This window comes from Netta rufina (genome assembly GCF_964035555.1).
Source record: "Netta rufina genome assembly, chromosome: 14".
Lineage (NCBI taxonomy): Eukaryota > Metazoa > Chordata > Aves > Anseriformes > Anatidae > Netta > Netta rufina.
In genome coordinates this window covers 15567411-15588243 of record NC_140137.1, presented here as the reverse complement: position 1 = coordinate 15588243, position 20833 = coordinate 15567411, and the positions used below count along the sequence as shown (strand labels likewise).

General features: G+C 41.0%; 1 protein-coding gene across 1 annotated transcript in view; it reads right to left on the bottom strand.

The window, feature by feature from the left end:
* ADAMTS2 (ADAM metallopeptidase with thrombospondin type 1 motif 2) overlaps positions 1–20833 on the bottom strand; it is a gene marked incomplete at both ends in the record, with an annotated part of 172181 nt that overhangs the window by 20216 nt on the left and 131132 nt on the right. Inside the window, 6 exons of the mRNA XM_084295006.1 lie at positions 218–363; positions 7351–7464; positions 8907–9039; positions 10943–11086; positions 12709–12814; positions 13678–13834. Of these exons, the coding sequence (XP_084151132.1) occupies positions 218–363; positions 7351–7464; positions 8907–9039; positions 10943–11086; positions 12709–12814; positions 13678–13834 (800 nt within the window). The remainder of the gene's footprint in view (positions 1–217; positions 364–7350; positions 7465–8906; positions 9040–10942; positions 11087–12708; positions 12815–13677; positions 13835–20833) is intronic.

Below are 20833 nucleotides of genomic sequence, written 5' to 3'. Positions count from 1 at the left end.
TAGCACTTTCAAGATCCTTGTACTGGTATAAACAGCTTAATAGATGGATAAACTGAGAAACAAAGATGATTCATGACTTGCTAAAGGGCCAGAAGTAGAAATTCTAACAAGTACCACTCAATGTGTTTTACTGTATGGTTCTAGTAGCAATTTAGCAAGGATTCTCACCATTCATTCATTCCATGTTAGAAAAACATGTGGGTGTAGGTGAACTTACTGTGGGTTGTCACATTGCCGTGTCCTGTACTTCACCCCTGTGCCACAGGTGCGAGAACAAGAGCCAAACTTACTCCATGCCCCCCAGTGTCCATCCTGTTTCAAGATGTCTGGTGTCAGCCAGATGCAGTGACCTTTAAAGCAATGCTAAAAGAGAAAATTGGACAGGGAATGGAACGATTAGGTGATTAAAGCATGTCATAGGAGAAGCTGTGGTACAATAAACTTCATTTTAGGCAAAAATAATGGATTTTTTTCACCTCTCCAGGAGAAAGCAATGAAACCCATTGCCATATTGTGCTCATGATCCCAAATTCCCTCGAATTTTACAAACTTATGTATGTTAAGTATGCTCGTATATGCTAACAGGATTAAAGCCTAGCAAGTTTGTTAAACTGCTCTCAGCATTACATGCCTTTATCACATGTCTGCAGCAGTGATTTCAACATAACTGATACTCATTTAACTGAGTCCCAAATCTTGGAGGCTAAAGGTAAAATTCTACCACTGCTATTGCACGCAGCGATGGCAAGAGCTCATCCTGCAGCACAGCCTTTCCCAGTAGCTCCTGTAACTCTGCATACATGTGCCTGCAATAAATGTGGTTTGTAAAGTGGCATGAAATTAAAGCCAACTCTCATTTTAGACATTAATGATATTTAATAAAAAACTCTTGCAGTTTCTCTGGGGATCCCAGTAAAACTGACTGAAATACCAGGAAGCCTTTGTCAGAAAACAGCCCTGGACAGTCCCATTTTGGAGCAATTACTCCCAACCTATGAGGCTTTTTCTTTTCTCTTACCTGATTTTTAATACAGTCATTCTACAGAGGCTAAAACATGAAATTTGCTAAATTCCCCAAACCCGTAAGGTGTTTACACATTTCTTTAAAGGCTTTTGTAGCTTCAATACCGATATCCTCTCCACTGCCTCCTCTCATTAAAGAAACCTGCCATTGCCTTTCGACCAATTTCTCCAGTCCCTAATCAAGGAAGTTTTTCTTAGCTCGAGTCAGGATGAATTCTTCTCAAAGATCACAGCTTCTGGCCCTTTCTGGTATTATTTCTGCTTACATAAAAGTCTACTGATGAAGTGCGGGTGCTAGAAAATATTTCCAGCACAACAAACGACTTTGCCTGAGACTGTCGCAGTCTGTCTGCGTTAACGGTTACTGTCGGGATAAGGGCTCTGGCTCACGCGCACAGATGGCTACAACAACAAGTGCAATCAGTCACTTACTTTCCTTAACATTCAAGTCAACAACAACATTTTACACAGCTTAACAAGCCCTGGAATTCAGGAATTTGGCAGGCAGCACAAGCTGAGCATATGGTTAAATGCATGCTGCCAGCAAAAACAAAATCAGAAGATATATAACAGGAGAGCGTTCTTAAGCATAGAGCGATTAGTGATCTGGAAGACAAATTTAAAAGGGATGGATAATCATTAATAATGCTGAATTTAAAAAGAGACTCATTAGTAAAATGGTGACAAGACACAGCTTACAGATTTGCTAATCTGCTCAATGACTCGCTCTTTATTCATGTAATTTATTTTGTTACTGATTTGGTTGGACAAGGAGTAGAAAACAGAGTAGAAATTTGGTTTCAACTATTTGTTATTTCTCATGACTTCAAATATTCAAAGTCAAAACCTATGAAGTAGACGAGTTACCACAAAGCCAATTATAACAATCCTGCTCCAGAGATGTAATGGGCAGATTTTTCTTAGCTGTTTGACAGAACAAGAGATAATGCAGCAAAGCATGAAGGAAATGCAAAATGCTAACACGTCCTTTGCTTTTTTGAGTTTTGAAGTTCAGCGCTGTACCCTTCAGGGACTGTTTACTTATGGCTTTATACAGGTTTGTTTGAGCAAACACTTTGAGTCGTCTGGCCCTGTGTAGGAATGAGACCACTCGGAGGGATGCAGGGGAAGCTGGCAATGCAGCAGCCTGGCAGCACGGATCTCAGCTGAGCTGGGAAGATGAGATGTGATGGCTCCTGAGCCCTGCTCGTTTAAACATCTTTTTATCGGGGTGCTGCATCCTTCAGGTGTAAGTTCCACAGGAATCATTGAATCTGTTTCAAGAGCCACGTAGTGTATGCTCACTGTGTGATGCTCCAGGATCCAGCACTTGGATCTCCTCGGCAGAGGAAAGGAGAGACATGTGATGTTGTGTTTTCCAATCTCTTTCCCTTGTTTTAGCCAGGAATGGGGGATGTGGGTTTGCACCAGCCTCTAATAAACCACCTTTTTGACACTGTGACTCGTTCCTGAACTGGAAGGCAAACACGGAAAAGTGTTATTGACTTTGCTGTGCAAAGAAAAGAGCAGCACGGAGTTTTACTGGAGAAGCTGGTCCCACGCCGATTGTCGGGAAGCTGAGGCAGAGCTACGAGGAGACACACATTTGTGTACAATGAGTCATCACCTGCTCTGCCTTTTTGCTTGTGGATTGTAAGAAAGGAAAATGATTCACAAGTCTTAAACTTTGCAGACCTATGCAAGAAAAAGCATAAGGAGGTAAAACGCAAAAAAAAAAGAAGCAATCTCCAGTGTAATAAAGGAAGCTACAGCTGCCCCTTCCTATTGCTACTCCATTAACTACATAATGAGCTGGAAATGAGCCAGTTTCAACCACCATTCCCTTCATAAACAGGGGTTTCATTTAAACAGTGAAGCATACTAAAGCAATTTTTTTTTTGTAATATGAAAAAAATTGAGTAAATGCAAATTGTTTTCTTAGTGGAAGAGAAGATGACTTCTTGTAGTCTCGCCTGTTTTTCTGGCATGCAGGACTGTCCAAAACAAGTGCAATTTCCAGGAGAGGAAGCTTAAATCTCTTTCAGTAAAACATTCCACTGCTGTTTTCAGCAGTTCTTTGAAACAACTGCTGTGGGGGCCAAAAAAAGAGCCTGTGTGTTCCTGTGGGCTTAACACATCTGCAAGTTAATTTTTCAAGAAAAGACTTGCAGATTTTCCTTCGGTATCTCTCCTTATTTTATACCAGGCTGCAACTGGCAACCCTTCTGTCTGCCTCGTAGCCCAGCTATCTGCCAGGCAGCACTGTGTCCTCACCATGGCTGGGGGCTGTCAGCTATCCCTGCTCTGCTGAGAGCGTTTCAGGAGAGGGCTATTTATTTATTTGTATTTCCCATCACACGCAGGCTGGCCCTCTCCGCTCCATCTGTTTGAGAATAATTAGTTGCAAGGGATAAACTGAAAGCTGTAACACTGCAATGTACCCTGAGCCAGTAAAAGTTTCTTCAGTGGAGAATCAAATATTCTTACTGTTTCTGTGGTGACTAACACAGCATACACTTACCCATCTGTCTCCTGTCTCCAAGAGGAGCTGAGGTCAGCTTTCTCAGTGGGAAATTATCTGGATTGCTTTGAGTACACATTAGTGTTTTCAGAAACCCTTTTTTCTACCTCCATTTTTCTTCTCAATAATATCTTTTTATGTCAATATTTAATCATTCTCTTCCTTTCCTGACAGGCCAAAAATACTTCCAAGTTCTACTCTGCTAATCTCTGCAACATGGGGCAAGTGCAGAGAATACCTGCTAGGTTCATCTTGGATCCTTGGCACGTGTGCCAAATTCAAGAGCAACATCAGCTTGGTTGGCACAGGAAAGTAGCAGGTTCTTACATCTCTCCGAGAAAAGAAATAAAAGAATGTCAGGCAGTGCAAACCTTTGTGTTTGTCACTATAGCAAGCAGATGGACTCTAGCATGCACTCTCCTTGCATGAATGACTTCCTTTTTTACTTCTGTCTGTGGAAAGCAGTTAGCTGCTTCAGCCAATACAAATGTCTCCCCAGAAGAGTAATAGCTTTAAAAAAAAGGAAGAACAAAAAACTGATGATGTATTTCTAAAGGTTGCCTGACTTCCAAAGCCTGAGCCTAACGGTGGAGCTGACAGAATTGTATACGAGTAAATAAATCATTAGCTGAAAGCATATGTGTTTGTTTTGTTTTTTTAATCTGCAGAATGTTGTGCAGTTAAGCTTTGCATAATTATCTCTTGTCTGCATGTTTTTCAATGGCGATTTATGGAGCATCTTTGACTTCACATGAAGACTCCAGCCCTCTGTGTGCTTAACTTTACACACTGGAGCTATTTTGTGGAAGCTGATGTGACCATTCAGACACAGAAGAGAGTGCAAGTTGCTGCCTCATTGAAGCTTCAGAAAATCAATACAGACTTTCCTCTTGCTACTGAAAACTCAATCTAGTTTTAAAAATTGGGTTGGGAGCAACATAAAATATTTTATTTCCTTTGAGATTCTATAAAAATAGTAGTTTTCTTCACTAGCTGGGAAGCCCTGAGAAAATATTTTATTTTTCTGTCACTAAACCCAGCAAAGTACTAGTTTGTTGCCAATTAACATAATGTATCTGGTTGTTCACTGTCTCCATTTGCACAAGGAGACATTAGAAAGATTTTTCAAATGGCGGAGCCTCATTCTTTTAACAACTTATTTCAAATAAACACATGCACAGGACAGCTTACAAATATTTACCTACATTTCTTTACATACACATCTGTATGTAGGCATACACGCAGAGATGCACACATACATAAAGCACTACAAAGTCTGATATCCCTTCCATTTCTAAGTTGCAGTGCCTTGGTCCATGACACAGGCTGGGCATGCAGAAACATGGCACTTATCAATGTGGCTGCTGAAAATGAGTTACAAATACAAATCTCAAGACTCAAAACACCAGGCTTAGGAGAAAATAACACCATGTGCCCTTGTAGTCTCCTGACCATCGCTTTCATTTCTGGCATTTGGCCCCCTCAGCTGCTGCAAAGCCAGGATGTTTCTTTGACACATCAGCACTGTTTTGATTGGTCTGAGCTTAAAATAGGCGCTGGGAATTAGTGGTATGAAATCATGAAAACTGCACGTCTCTGAAGTGGGAAACAAATGGATCTTTTTGAATCAACATCTTTAAATGCTTATGTTCCTGTTCCCTTCTTTTCTGGCATTACTCCAAGAAAAAAAAAAAAAAAGTGGATGGAGTTTGAAGTTATTTTCCTCTTCCGCATGCTGAGATATCATGGGAGATGTATCTTAGTGGAAATTGCCACATTAAGTCCCAACTTCAGGCAATGTACGCATTTTACAGTCACAGTTCTTTCAGCTAAAAGTCTCTGGTATTATCCCAATTGGTGAAGATAGGGAAGAGAGAAAGGCCAAATCAAAGGCGGGGATGGAAAGGAAATGAAAAGGTGAAAAAGGACTGATCTGATGTGCTTGTATTAAAACACCAGCAACCCCTAATAAATACACCGGTCAAACGCTGAGCCCAGAAACACGAAGTCAGTTGCAACGCTTACATAATCACTCAGTCTATCGAGCCTTATCTAACAAAACGGTTTTCATTTTATATCATTTTCTCAGGTTCTGCTGGAAGGCTGCAATAAGTTTATTTATCAAAAAAACTGGGACAGCTCCTCTGGGAATAAAACAGTTACAGTCCTATCATCTACTGAAACTTCAGGATGTGCACATACTCTCCTGCATCGCCACTGAACTAGAAACCTGGCTGTCTGTGCAGTTAGCTGAAGCCTTGGATCCTAAGTTCCAGTCCAGAGAAAATTTTTACAGCTGAGTTGCATAATATCCTGACAAACTGTTTATAATGGAAGCACTGGACTGATTGTTAACTGTGTGGTTACAAGTTCTTTTTTTATTCTCACTTCTGTGCAAATGCTAAAATGAATGAATGGCTTGGGGAAGTAAGTGAAGTAACAAACTGGAATGCACTTGTATTTTTCTGGGGGTTTCATGTGCATATTTAATAGAGAGTCAAGATACAGAAAAATGTCTGAGGTGAATCCAAGGAAATTGCCTAAGATTGTGTATTGTAATTTGAAAATATGTATTTTTCAAACAAGCAACAAAGCTGTTATGACATAAATAATCTAAAGAAGAGAAAACCGGAAGGGAGTGGCTTATACAGAGCATGGCTTACTACGGAAGGAATCTAGCATTAAATTATGTTTTCATAAAAAAGGCATTTCAAACCACAACAGCAGCTGCTAATACGGTTCATTTATCACATAAATGATGTCATCCATTGGGTTTTACAAAACATCCTTCCACGTAGCGACATCTTCCTCTCCCCCTCAAACACCACATCCAAAACCTACTGAAGTCAGACTTTTCCGCAGACTTCAAAGGTCTTGGAGTTCAGATCCGCTGTGAGCACAGTGTGACCTCCTTAGAGGGTAACTAAGATGTGGAGCAGGTCCAGTGTGATGGCCAAGGGGTCCAAGCTGCCTGAGCCCTTGCCACTTTGCTCCTTCCCTTCACAGTTTTTCATCTCTCCCTTGACTCTCATCAAGCTAGCAAATCCACCTCCGCAAATCTGCATTTCCTCCTAGTCCTTCTCTGCTGTCATGTCAGCTCTCTCCAGCTGGCACTCAACTCCCACATCCATCCTTTCCCTTGGGGCAGGCACTGCATGCAGCCTTAGTTTGGCTGTGATCTTCAAAACCTTACTGCTCTCAGACCCCTCAGCACCATGCAGGCCAGTTGGCATCACTACACTGATACAAACACAACCTTCCTTCCCGTCCCCAACCACATACTTGTCATGGGCAAGTGAAAATTCCCCATTTTTAGCTCCACAGTGGCTTGGCAAGAAGCCAAGGGCAACCTAGAGATGTGCAGATAGTGCCATGACTTGACTGAGGACAGGGTTTGATGGCCAGGTGCCATGCAGGACACACCAGCCCTGCCTCCTTATTTGCATCCAGGAGCTTGCTTCACACCTCAGCTGGTTTCAAATCCTCGGATAGGTTTTTCTGTTGTTAAACTGACTGTATTGTATCTTTGGCCTAAATGGGACTCAGGACCTTGTGAGTTACAATGCAGCTCACAGCCAGACCCTCCCTGAAGCTTTATGGGGGGGACAAAGAAAAGCCATGAGGTTTTCCTTTAGGCCTTCTCCGTTATATTCTCCAGTCATCTGTTTCACGTATTTCTAGATATGAATCATGAAGAGAAATCCTGCCATTTTTGCCCTTGATATTATGAAGAACATCCCAGGCTGAACACAAAGACACAGACTTGAACATGCACAAGCGTGCTGGCACACAGCACCCGCTCCCACCTTTCCTGGTGCACACATGGTCCCGTCCAGCGGAGGCCCTTTCTTTGTTTTGCAGAAGTAGGGGTTCTCGGGGTGGCTACACCACAGCTGCTTGCAGGGATCAAACGTACGGAACTGAAACACAAGAAAAACCAGAGCAGATGATGCTTTGACAGAGCTCTGACTTGAAACTGCAATAGAAGCTGCAGCACAGTGGGGTTTTTCCTTTTCTAGCTCTGAAGTCCCAGCTGTTCTCACTGATTCTTGAGGAACTTTGTGGATTGAATATGTCTGAACTTTCTTGCAAACTCATCAGTGACTCTGAAGTGACATCCTGTCTGAATTTGAGGGAATTATGCTGGCAAAAATAGCATTATGCAAGTGACCAAAGACAGACTGGGCAAGTGGGAAACTGGTTTTTCTTACACTGCCTTTTCTTACAGTTTCTCCAAATGGTACCACTTCATTTGACAAACAAAAAGAACACTCTTTTTTTTTTTTTTTTTTTTTACACAAGAAGAGTACTCATGAGAGAGGGAAGCAAGCTGCTCCTCTTAGGAGGGTGGAAATCTGACCTCAGGACCCTGATGCAGTGAGCAATTCATCATGTTACCTACAGTACAAGTACAAGTGCTTGTACTGGAGAGAGAGAGAACCACCCACCACACAATGCAATAAGCTATTTATCTGGCCTCCCAGGCTCCCAGGCTCCAGAGAACAGCTCTAAGACCCTCTTTGGCAGGGATATTCTTCCAAGACAGCATCAGTGGGAATTATGTCAAGACACAGTTTTACAGCTGATGCTTAAAAGGTTTTTATCCATTATCTGGAGACACTATGCAGCACGCACAGTCCTGCTGATGGGAATCAAAGCATAAATATTATGTGTTAGCAGCTGCCACACCAGCTGAAAACACCTCTTTGCATTTCATATTTTTGTCCCGCCTGAGGAGATGGAGGTGGGAGGCATAGCCCCAGTACAGAGGACTGTCCTTTCTGAGGTCAAGCCACTGCAAATTGCACCAGTTCTTGCTTTGCTTTACATTTAGACTTATTCCCTTGTGTTCCCAGTACAACAGAGCCAACCATGTCATCAGAAGTCCTTGCAAGTTGTTCTACTGGCTGTCACACTTCCCTGCACATGCTAGGCATCAAAATACATCATGCCTTCCACAAAACTGGAACATAAAAGCTTACTGCCCCATGTAAGCACTACAAGATGTGACACCAAATCCATCTCCTTCTCATCTGGGTGGGAGTTTTGTAACAAAATAAGTAGCTGCCAGCAATAGGAGGCTCAGTAATACAGCAAGCTTGTTTGCTTGAAGTCTAAAGCTATTTATGAAACTACAGCATAATCATTTATGTAAATTCAGTTTAAACAAACAAACAAATAACAACAGAGATTCTTAAAATAATATATTTGTCAACATCAAGTTGTTATTTCTTGCTCACAGCTAAGTGGGCACCACATCTTTCCTTGTGGGCTTCACTACACTGACCCTATTAAGAGCATTTCAGAGACACTTACAACACTCCTGGATGAGAAATAGCAGAAGCTAAACTTAAGTACTCACAGCTGTGCACATCATGTAGCCCAAACCAAAATCAAAACGGCACTGCTCATTCATGGAGTAGTGAATTCCTGGCAGCTGTGGAAGGGAAGGCCAGTCATGTTCGAAGGGATCATCGCGCAGACAATCGTAGGAACTGCAACAGGCAAAAATTACAGTAACAGATGGGGCTGTGAGACTTGCACAGAACTTGTGGTTTCAGTGGCTCCCTGTTCCAAACATAACAGAGCCTACGATTTCTCAGACATTGGTTGTGAAGAGCGGTTAATATTGCAATTATGCTCACATAAACTTTATCATGTTGTATCCACCTTTAACTGATTCGATATATTTTTTCTTAAGCCTTTCCATTTTAATTTCCATTTAGCTTGCAGGTAAATTTCCATCAGTTTCCAGGTTCCCTATGAGAAAGGAATCAAAGGAACAATCCACATGAGACCAAGAAGAAAAGAATGCTTAATTAATTTTCCATTTGTGGAATTCCTTACTACCTGCAACTGCTTTTGAAGTGAAATTTTAGAAGCAGAAGCCAGGGTAACCACCCAAGAATACTCCTAAGCTTGCAATATTCCTGTCCCTTGCTGAGAAGCAGTAACTCATTGGAAGCATGTGCACTTTTCAGCTTGTATTTAACGCTCAGGATTTCTCCCTCTCTCTGTTTCTCCTGATAGTTGTCAGGAGAAATAATCTGTCACCCATAATCTGTACAAGGTTTCCTTTCCATGGAATGAGATGAGAGATTTGGAAAATGGGTGAATGTGGGAGATTTTCCTAAATGGTGAGGATAGCTTGTAACGTACTGGAATCATATTTGACTAAGGTGCATGGAGAACAGAGGACTGATGAGAATATCATTGAATAGTTAACATGGTATAATCACTGGTTAATTCACAAGACCAACGTGGTAGGCAGGATCTCTGAAATGTCTCCAATTTACTTAACAGACACGAGGACACCATACCCAAGTCTATTCTGGCAATCATTCAGGCTGCCTTGCAGATACCAATAGCTGGAAGCGAATTTTGAGGTTAGATTTACTTCAAAGCAAGCCATCATTCTGCTTTGTTATAAGACACTTAAAAATAACTGTACTTAAAAGAATATAAAGCAGCCGTCTAAGCCAGATGATTTTTATTTAATGGATAATGCTCTAAAGGATCTTGCTAATTGAAACAATCACACATCTCTCACAATACTTCTTTGCTTTATTGCCATACCTAAATTATCTAAGATAATAGAAATATTGACATAAAGACTGACTTATGTGCATTTTGCTGCATCCTTTCCTACTTGTTTTCAGTTTTTGCTGTGTTTCCTGGTAGTTTCCCCATAAGTTTTCCATACATCTTGCACACAACAAAAAGGGGAAGTTCCTTTCCATAAGAAAAAAAAAAAAAAAAAAAAAACAGGATCATAAACATCAGAGTTTATCGGAGAACTTGGGTGCAATTCTAGGGACTGAAGGATCAGTTCCAAAGAGAAGGCAAGGGAAGAGGATGAAGCTGTTAAAAGGACTGGAGAATAAAATAGCTTTTTCTTTTAGGATATTTAAAGGAAAATAACACCCTGAAAAATTAATTCTAGGGTAATGTTCTTTTTTTAGGTATCTATTAAAGTCAAGGAAACCTCTAAGCAATTAAAAAGGGCAGAATTTCATCTGTAATTAGCACCATCTTATCACTGACAGATACCATAAGCAACCCATGGTTCCTGGAGTCATACTTGGTATCTGTAAGATACAAACCAGCTAGGGGTTACGTGAAGGGGGAAGGAAAGTTAGGATATTAGTGTCAGCGTCTCCCACTGAGAGGACAGCATATGTACTATCAACATTCAGAAAATGAAACTGAGAACTTGCATTATTATTATTTGCAATTCATGGGAAAGCATCTGTTTCCCAGTAGCGTAGGGGTGAATTTCTTTGTTTTATTCAACCCCATTTGAGTAACTAATAAAAGAATAAAGCATAAATGCTAAGTGTAGAATTGTTCTTAGATGTTTCTTAATCAAAGGAGAGAGACGGTTTAACAGCTACTCACTGGAGGTATCGGTTCAGCTCTTGCTGGCTGCAGCGAGACCAGTGGAAGCGATGAAATGCAGCTTGCACAAGGGGGGCCATGATGCTCCCCAGGCGGACTTCATCCCCGCATCTGTTTCCTTGGCCATCGTGCTCCATGCCTAAACTGTCCCGCACAGGAGAGAGCAAGCACAGTTACGTTGCAGACAAACTCTCAGTGACCATATGGTTTCGTGTCCCAAATGTCACCTGTAGTTGATGCAGCCAGGTTCTTACATCCCACAACCCTTGCCCACGAGAGTGAAGTCATTAGATAAAAGACAGGGTGACACTGAAGTGAAAGAGCTTGTCTGTAGCCCACACAGAAGTACTGACCCCCTTCAACCACTTTCAAAATAGACTAAAATGCCTTTTTTAGACTTCTATTGTACATCAACATTTGTGACCAACTATGGGTAAGTGAATCAATTTCTGGATTAAGAAGCTAGTCTACTCTCCAGGAGTATTAAAATAAATTTATTTATACTCCCTATCTGGAGCTATTCAGAAGTTTCTCCAACTTAACAAACAAACAAGCTTATTTACTTAATTTGAAGTAATTTGCAATTGTAGCCAAGTGGGGAAATAAGCCACACTGCAAGCTAGTTTAGACTAGCTGCTGTTACTGCCCACTAGCAACTCCACATTGTTTATATGTGCAATAGCCTGGAAAGTGTTGGGTGCCTTCAAGAAAATTACCCCAAGTTACAAATATTACAAAAAAAGCAGCTTTCTAATGAATGTATTTTCTTCTTCCCTTTGCTAGGACCTTATATTGTGTTTTTTTTCCCATGTTCACTGTTTGACTAATATGGGCACTATCTGTCCAAAACTGAAACTGCATTAACAGATTGGGGTTGAATGTGATTTCAGAGATGACAAACAATCTTCAGAGGTCTCTCTTCTAAAGCTCACTGTGTACTCTTTATAATCCTAATTCAAAAATTCTGGTATCAAATACCATCTGGGTATCAATTCTATGTCCCTGTCTAATTAAGATACATTTATAGTGAGATTCAATAAACTTTGGCAATTTTTTCATTTAAAGTCCTCAATAATTTCTGATAAAACAGACAGAAAAGGACCTGCAGGCTTTCTTAGGGAAAATATAATAGATTGAAACTGCTCAGAAAAAGCCTTCTGGGAACTGGTGTTCTACCAAATAGAAAATCAGAAATCAGTGGGTGTCCTCTGCAGAGAGAGAAACTAAAAATGCTCTGAGAGAAAACAAAGCTCTGACAACTGCTGCCTGACGATTGGTTCCAATCACATCAATTAAAAAAATATTGCATTTTAAAAATACGAAGCATAAAGAATAGTTGTAACCTCAGTGCTTAGCAACTTGTTTCTATACAGTACTGTATCCTTTACCAACAGTAACATATCTCATGTGCTTACTTAACATGGATTGTTTTTGAGAATCATGTATTCTACTAACTCAAAGAATTCATATTTCATCATAACAGATACTTTACATTTCCACCAGGAGACCATAATACATCATTCAATCTGGTTTCACAGCAGCTCTGGGAGGTACTTGGGTATTAGTTCTTTTTTCCATTTGAAATTACCAAAATATAAAACTTACTAAAGATCATAAATAAAGTCTTGAGAGAGCTGAAATCTGAAGCCAGGGCTAACCCTGAATATTATATCTTAATATAAAGTGCGCCTTTCTAATGTCATAGATATCTGTCAGTGCCAAAGACGTAATAAGGTATGACACAGGATGTCCACAGTTTTACTCACACATGTCCAGTTTCATGAGCCACCACAAATGCAGATGAAAAACCATCTTCATGGTTGAGAGTGCAACTTCGGACAGGATGACACATTCCAGTGACTGGAGCATAGCCTGTGAGATATATCACATATTCCAGAAAATAAACAAGTATTGAAAGGCAACGTGTGGTGAGAAGCTGTAGGAAAAATCTCTGTCTTCCCCCTTGTGACACAAATATGAGGTGGTCTTTTCAAAGGTAACATGAGACCTCTGCTCACAGACAACTAATATTGTCATCCCCTATGTATGAAACAGATGAACCCAGCCTGCTGAACAAATTAAAACTATATTCCTGGCTCACTGAGAAGATTGTTATCACATCTAGGACCATTCTGCAATTGCCTTCTCCAAGTACACAAGGCAGCAGAGGAAAAGGATACCACATACTGCTGTGTTACAGCTCTTGAGCTCAGTGCAGTTCCAGCCCTCAGGGAATGCATGAGAAAAGCCCCAGCACTGTGCTGACAGCAGATCTGGCCAACCCAAAAGGAATGGGAAAGCACTGAGATTTATCCCCTCCAGTGAACAAACCTGATCCCAGAAGAGGCAGAAAGAAAGGAAATAGTGGACAATACTGAGCCCTGCTGTTCCAGGCCTCTTGGTAACAGCATTTCTTGGCAGTCCGTGCTGCAACAACTTTTTAAACACAAACTATTCTTTAATCTTTGGGCATTTTCAGATATTTACATAGGGATCCCATTTGTTTGGCTTCACTGAGAGTAAAGAAATGATCCAATAAATAATCTCATCAGCTAGAAAGGACAGAATAAGTGAAACAGTTACAGTTGAAAATGAGCCTATGTAGAGCAGTTGGGGAAAGAAAGCATTGGCCCAAACTAAGCAAAAGGTACACGATAAAACTTTGTAAAGTGATAAAAACAAATGCTGTTCAGAAGTCTTGCCATTTACAACACAAAACCTGATGCAGATCTTACCTTGCATGCCAGATGGACCAAAATCCTGCCTGGTGAGAAAGATAGCGTGGTCGTGATATTCTGCATGCCCAGTGTCCGGTTTCTGCTGTAAGTAGGCCCAGCGACACACATTCTCCAGGCTTTGAGAAGGGTTCCCAATCTCTATCAGGCTCATGGACTGGACAAGCCAAGGAGAAAAGACAGCAATAGTTATTTATTAAGCTTGGGTGATTTTTTTTCCAACTTGTTCCAGCACTTGACCAAATATTCCATTTCCATTAAATCTCTGTTCTTAATAAACAATTATACTTCACAAATAAATTGTACAGGATCAAGAGAGTAAGAAAGAAAATAGCTAAAGTTCACAGCTAGATTGAAAACGATTTCTGTGACATATCCATAAGCTTTAAGATATAACAAGAGGGAAAGAAAAAAAAAAAAGTATTTTAATGACAAAATCAATATTGTATTTTGCACTGTGCATTATTATTTCTATGCCACCTTGGCACCAGCTTGCACCATCACCTCCAGTCTGGACATAAGTTTCCAACCAAGCACATACCCTGTGGGAAGTGCACCAGCCCTTGGCCAGCAGGGACTGACCAAGCCTGGGGAAGGCAATGCCTGTCAAACTCCTGGCCCTGGTTTATCAGCCACTTTTGCCATGCAGCCAGGATGTTTTTTCAGCAGTACTTGAAGCATTACTTTGAGAAATCGACTTGCCCAAAGACTGCCTTTTAACATGAGTTTTCTTTAACTCTTTCTGTATTTGAAGATCGTTCAGGACGTAGCCCATCTTCCCCATCTGGTACACCTTTCTTCTACGTACAAGCTGCGTGTTACATCAGTGCTGGCATGACTTTGCTGACTTGCATCAGCTAACATGCATTAGGTGGGTGCAAAGGACAATTCTCTTGAATGAAAAAGAGAAAGGTATTTTTTAAAATTCAGCTAGTATATTTGTTTTTTTTTTGTTGTTGTTGTTGTTCAGTAGTACTTTCTTAAGAATTCCCAGCTAACTCTACTTAATATTGTGCTTTGTTAAGACTTTTAAAAGCTTATTGTATGCAGGATGCTACAAAATGTATGACTAATTGACCCACCCCAAGCCTTCCAGGATTTTTAAGAACTACATATGTGAACCCTGACTTTTCATTTACAAAAATTATATCACCATGACAACACTGTGATCATAACACAAACCACTACAATTTAGATGCTATACTGTACTGTAAGCATTTATAATTCCCAGATACTTAATTCAGAGCAAAACCTAGCCTGGGCCAAAAATAAGAGAGAAGTAATATAGTTCGTGTTTAAATACAGATGTATTTGACATCTCCTCTAATTGAGTGCATGATGGAGTACACAGAGTATTGACTACACGAAAAAGAAAATCCTCAAAGGGTTGTGGAAGAACAACTGGAACTGATAAAAGAAAAGCCTGCCAAACTGAGGTCTGATTTTGGCAAAAATGGGATATTATAATTCTGCAAATGTTCAGAAAAACAAATTAATAAACGAAATAGAGGCACAGTTTGGATTCTGATACCACTTTGGAATGAAAAAGTGGTAATATAATCCCATGCTGGATCATGCTGCTTCCAGCCATAATTCCCTTAGAAATAGAACTAATAACCATGCTAAAATGGTGGGACAGTTGTGGTGCCTTTATTGCATCTTCATATATTTATAAGAACCGACAGGAGCAAACTTTGAGTGACTAATACAAAGTAAAATCCTGGCTCTTCAAGCATATATTCTATTCAGCTAAACAACGTGTGACCACTGTTTAGGTCTTTAGTAAGATCCATCATTAGTTTAAAAAAAAAAAAAAAAAAAAGTAGCTATCTACATCATCTCCACCTTGATCTCTTCTCCAAAGCTTCAGAAGAGAAACCAGTTCCACCAAGAAGCCTGGTGAGAAATCTCACCGTGAGATTCAAAAAGCAAAGAACATTTGTATTATGAAGTTGAAAATTTTTAAGTCATGTGCATAACACAAAAATCATTTACTTTGTGAATGGTAAATCTTTGTCTCATAATGACCTCCTTCTACACCTTCTACCAAATGAAAGTAATTCCATTTTATGACTGATCAGAATGCAAACAAAAAATACAAATTATCAACATGTGCTTTGTTTAAGGGTATCTCAGTATTTACAAAGAAATCTCTGCATGATAGCAAACAAGCATGGAATATGAAAAAGGCAGTAATTTCCAAATAACCACCAGTTTATAGTTTTCCTTGGTCATGAGTCATCTCCACCCTAGCCTCTAAGCAGCAACCTTTGCTGATGGACCCCAGTACAAAAGCAGAAGACTAGCATGAACTAACACAGCAGCTTGCAAAACTCTTCTAATGAAGGCTGAGCCTGCCAGAGACCAGTCTGCTGCAGTGCATGCAGCAGCTCCCACAGGCTGGGCACAGTGTTGGCATTTGGAATGAGTCGACAACTGTTTTCTTTGTATCCTGAAGTCCACTCTGGAGAGCAAAACCACTGGTTCAGGCCAAGAGCATCTCAATGCCTATTTATCATAATTGCAATTTTAGAGTTTGTCTTCAAGTGAACAAAAGGAGAACCAACTGGCTAATGTGGAGCATTGAGTTTTTCTTTTCCAACCAACACACTGGGGAAAGTGAAAAAAAAAATGGCTTAAGAGGGGAAACAAAATATGCAATTCTTTAAAACTTGTTTCAGTTGATGCCCAACTTCTTTGGCAATGACACAATTTTTAAATCAGAAATGTTGCATAAATAAAATTGAGCCTTGCTCACCGTAAGCTAGGAAATGAGGCATCCATTAGGAAATCAATTCATTTAGGTGCCCATGTGCTACAGATATGGAAAGGAAGCCTAGGTCCTACAACAGTGAGGAGGGCTTCCTCACATCCTACCTGCTGTACAAAAAGCACTTGAGCCCACTGAGTACTAATAACATCCGTCTTTCCTCACTGTAATGTGGTAGCCTGAAAAGAGAAACCCACTTGGTTCCTAGCAAATTTTCACCTAAATTCTCATGCTCTGCAATTTGTCAAGGAGTTCTAAATCAGAATGGCTCCAGCAGTATTGATAGTGACCTTGGCACATTGCTGGGATCTTCCCATGCTCTGGAAGTCTCAACTAACACAAGGGTTCATTATCCCTTTATCCAACACTAGAAACTGATGGCAGTGGCTAGGCAGAGCGTCACCATTTGCCGTTGAACCTCCCAGCTCTGTCCTGAGTCATGTTTCATTTGGAATCGGTGTGATCCCGGAGCAGTGAATATTGCATGTCCAGGGAACCACCAATCTGGGATCTGATTCATCCCCACTGTGCTACGTAACTGCACCAGCTCAGCCAAAAATCCATGTAAGTCGGTATCCTCTCCTGACAGCAGGCACCAGGATGCCTAAGGTCAATACTTATGGGACCTATGTATACTGTGATATTTTCCTCACATAACCTGCAGTGCTCCAGTGTTCTTTGGATCAGAGATTTCCTGAGCCAGATATGCCTTCATACTGAATTTTCATTCACTTTTTCAGCTGCCCTGCCTTAAAAGATAAATACTGCTGTCCTGCAAGAAAGGTGCTTAGGAAATCATGGGACCAGGCACAGCTTATTACTAGACAGGGCAGATATAATACATTTTGGAAGTATGTTGTCCAAGAATTTACTCTTGTAGAGGTATCAGATAACAGTTGGTAACATTTTCTCTTGGAATTCAATGGGGAGCTTTCATCAGACTCAGAAAACCTCAGCCCCTTATGAAATGGACACAGTGAAGGGATAAAGAGGAAAAGAGATAAACTGTGTGCAGTAATAAGGACTGAAAGTAAAGCAAAAATCCCTCTCTGTCACACTGCAAAAGGCTGGGGGCTAGCAGGCTGGCTGTGGAGAAGAGGTGTAGGTGTTAGTGTTGGCCAGCAATGGGCCCCCGCTGCCAGGAACACGCAAGGCCTGCAGCTGGCTGGGAAGGCCGGCTTTCCAAACAGGACAGCAGGCCTGTGGAGAGCATTACTCAGCTGATCAGCAGGAAAACTGCCAGTGGAAAGAGAAATTTTCCTTCTCACAGCAAGAAAAGCAAAAAAATCCACGGGCATTTCAGAGAGCTGCTGATGGAAACAGATGGAAATGTTTGCCGAGAAGTGGAAAGGCCTCGGCTGGGGGAACAGCCCCCACATGGGGAAGCACCCCAGAGGCCTACGAGGACAGTATGGCCCAGAGATCCAGCTGAGATCCTTCACCTGAGATCCTCTCACAAACCCAACATCTACTCATGCCCTTCATCTTCCTTCTTTTCTGATTCTGCCTTCGCATCTCTTCTACTCCCCTTCCTTTTTAGAGTGAAGAAGCAGAAAAAAATAAACAAAAATGGAAGAGGACTGAGTTGCAACCACCATGAGTACAAAGAGGCAAAGCAGGGCAATAAGAGATGATTCTGAGGTCTTTGCTACACAGATTCAGATGCCTTTGAGCCTTCTTTGATACCTGCCTTGCTTTTCAGGGAGTTATCAGCATTATGTTCAGTTCTCCGTTATAGAGAGATCGAAAACCACATCATTTATGAATCTGTACTGGGAGGTCCTTCAAATACTTTTGGAAATAGTTTGGAAACTACGAAATACGTCAAATAATTTTTCTTTAAGAATTTCTAATATAAGATTTTCATTGGAGAAAACTGCAAATTTAGTCTATATTCTACTCAAACTTTTCAAGAACGTTCAATTTGCCAGTAAAAGATACACTGGTATTATGCATACAGTAGCAGCTTTCATTAACCAAGCGTTTGATTCATCTGCTATCTGACATAACTGGGTACAACTTAGCAATGGTGGTGATGAGCAGGTACTTGATAATACTAACACAAGGACTTTAGGTAGGTCAGGAGCTTGCTGGAAAAGCACCTTCCCTAACTCATCCATTAGGTGGTGCTCCAAGAGTGCCAACAGAGAAGGCTCTGCTGCTCTTCAGTAGCTCCAGAAGGAGCAGAAATATGCTGAACGTGCTAGACTCCAAACTATGGTAGCAAAAGTTGGAGCATTCTTGGGAGACAATTTAACATATGACTTTCCCTTCTTGAACGTGTAACATCTCTGTGAAACATGGCACTTCTGTTGTTCACTGTATATTGGATTAGATCTTTTATATTCTTCGCTAACACTGAACAAGACAAGCAAAAAAATAAATAAAAAGAATTATCTAGTGTCCATGGTAACCAACCTAACAAATATAGCTCATTCAGCAAACTGTCATTTTGCATTCAAAGGATCTGTAAAGCTTTCTTATGGCAGCAGTTTGTAAACATTTTTCAGTCTCTAATTCCGTATAAATGTAAGCAGATCAGGAATACAAAGTACTGTTTATGCTATCAGCCAGCTCTACATTCTTCAAGGTCCCAACAAAACACACTGGGAAATTACAAATGGTGAGTATAGTATCTAAGTAAGGCAATTCATCAGTTCACACAGATAAAAATAAGAAGGACAATATCTTCTCTCATCTTTATCCCCATATTAATCTAGCCACACAATAACAGCACAAAAATATGAACAGCAGCCTTAATGGTAAATAATGTGTAGGTTCTGGCCTTGCAGCTAAGCCTGTGCAAAATCAGTTAGTGCTCATAATCAAGAAAACACACACAAATGAGTTACCATTCTCAACCAGGAAATGGGCATCAGTTTTGCAGGCTCTTTCTAAGGATCTTCTGCACTTACTAATGTCCATGGAAAACTACGATACTCAACATTTCTCATTAGTGAGCTAACACAAGCACAGGATAGAAAAGAGAAGGCTCAGGGGGACCTCATCAATGTGTATAAATAGCTGATGGGATGGGAATAAAGAAGACTTAGTGAGGCTCTTCTTGGTTGTATCCAGAAAAAAAAGACAAGAGGCACAAATTTAAATACAACAAATTCCATATAAATGCAAGAAAAAAAATATATTTACTGTAAGAGTGGCCAAACATTGGCAGAGGTTCTAGAGTCTGGTTTTGGTGATATTCAAAACCTAACTGGACAATGTCATGAGCCACATGCTTTGAGCAGTGGGGTTGGACTAACTAAGCCCTGAGCCCTTCCAGGCTCAGCTATTTTGTGACTCCAGCTAGCAACCCCCTTGCCTTGCCAGGCACAAGTGCTCTCAGACTGAGCCCTCACCTCTTCCCAGGAGAAGTAGAGATGAGGGGAACATTGAGCCTTTCCCTCCAGCCTTGATCAAACGAAAAATGGGGAGGTCAAACACCTGATTTAAGGGAGAGACCTGGTTTGTCCTTCCATCTCAGCTGTGTCACCTGTGCCACCTTCTGGGAAACAGAGAGAAAAACCTGACTCAGATTGAACTGCTGCTTTCCAGACTGGCTGAGCCAAGAACATCTTGCCCACTTGCATCAAGCTTAGACATGAAAAGGTCAGATGGCAGAGACGGAGAACACCACATTGTAAAAAGATCAAAGGCAAAACCTTGTCTCAAATGAGGGCAGTGGGAGCTGTGTGAATAACTGAAACCCTTCTCAGTTGAACAGACCTGTCCTGTGAGATTGCAGACAACCACCTCATTTTACCTTTTTCCAAATTGCCATACTAAAACTTGTTTCTTTTTCTTTCTCTCCCCTCACCTTTTTGAAAGGTTCTCTGCCCTGGTGGTCCAGTTCCTCTTTCAGTTTGACCAAGTTGATACACGGCCAGAGGCCAACCATTTGTTCTGGGGCCAACACTGGTCTGTAGCTAACTGGTTTCCATCCCAGCTGAGCACAGAGCAGACACGGCATCCCACAGCCTATCCCACCCCGTGTCTGAACATGAGTGCCTGGAGCTGTGCATGTTGCTCCAGAGGACAGCTCAGAGGTGTCCTGCATGGCCACGTTCACATTTCCCAAGAAATATCTCTCATAAATCCTCAGGTGGCTCATTTAGTGAAATCCATGCAGTTCCTCTGAAAGTCTTCATGACTTTTTTTTTTCACTAATAACTGTCCTAATTACACCCATCACAGCTAATGTGTGCTTTCCTCTGCTGCTGTGTAAAGGCACTTCATCTGCACACAGAGTCACCATTGTCGATGGACAGAGCATGGGGCCGGAGCCAGGAATTTATGAGGTCTTATCCCCAGCCTGCCAGTGACCTTCCGTGTGGCCTTGGAAAATAACACTTAGCGTCTTTGTTTTTTTAGCTGTAAAGTGGGAAT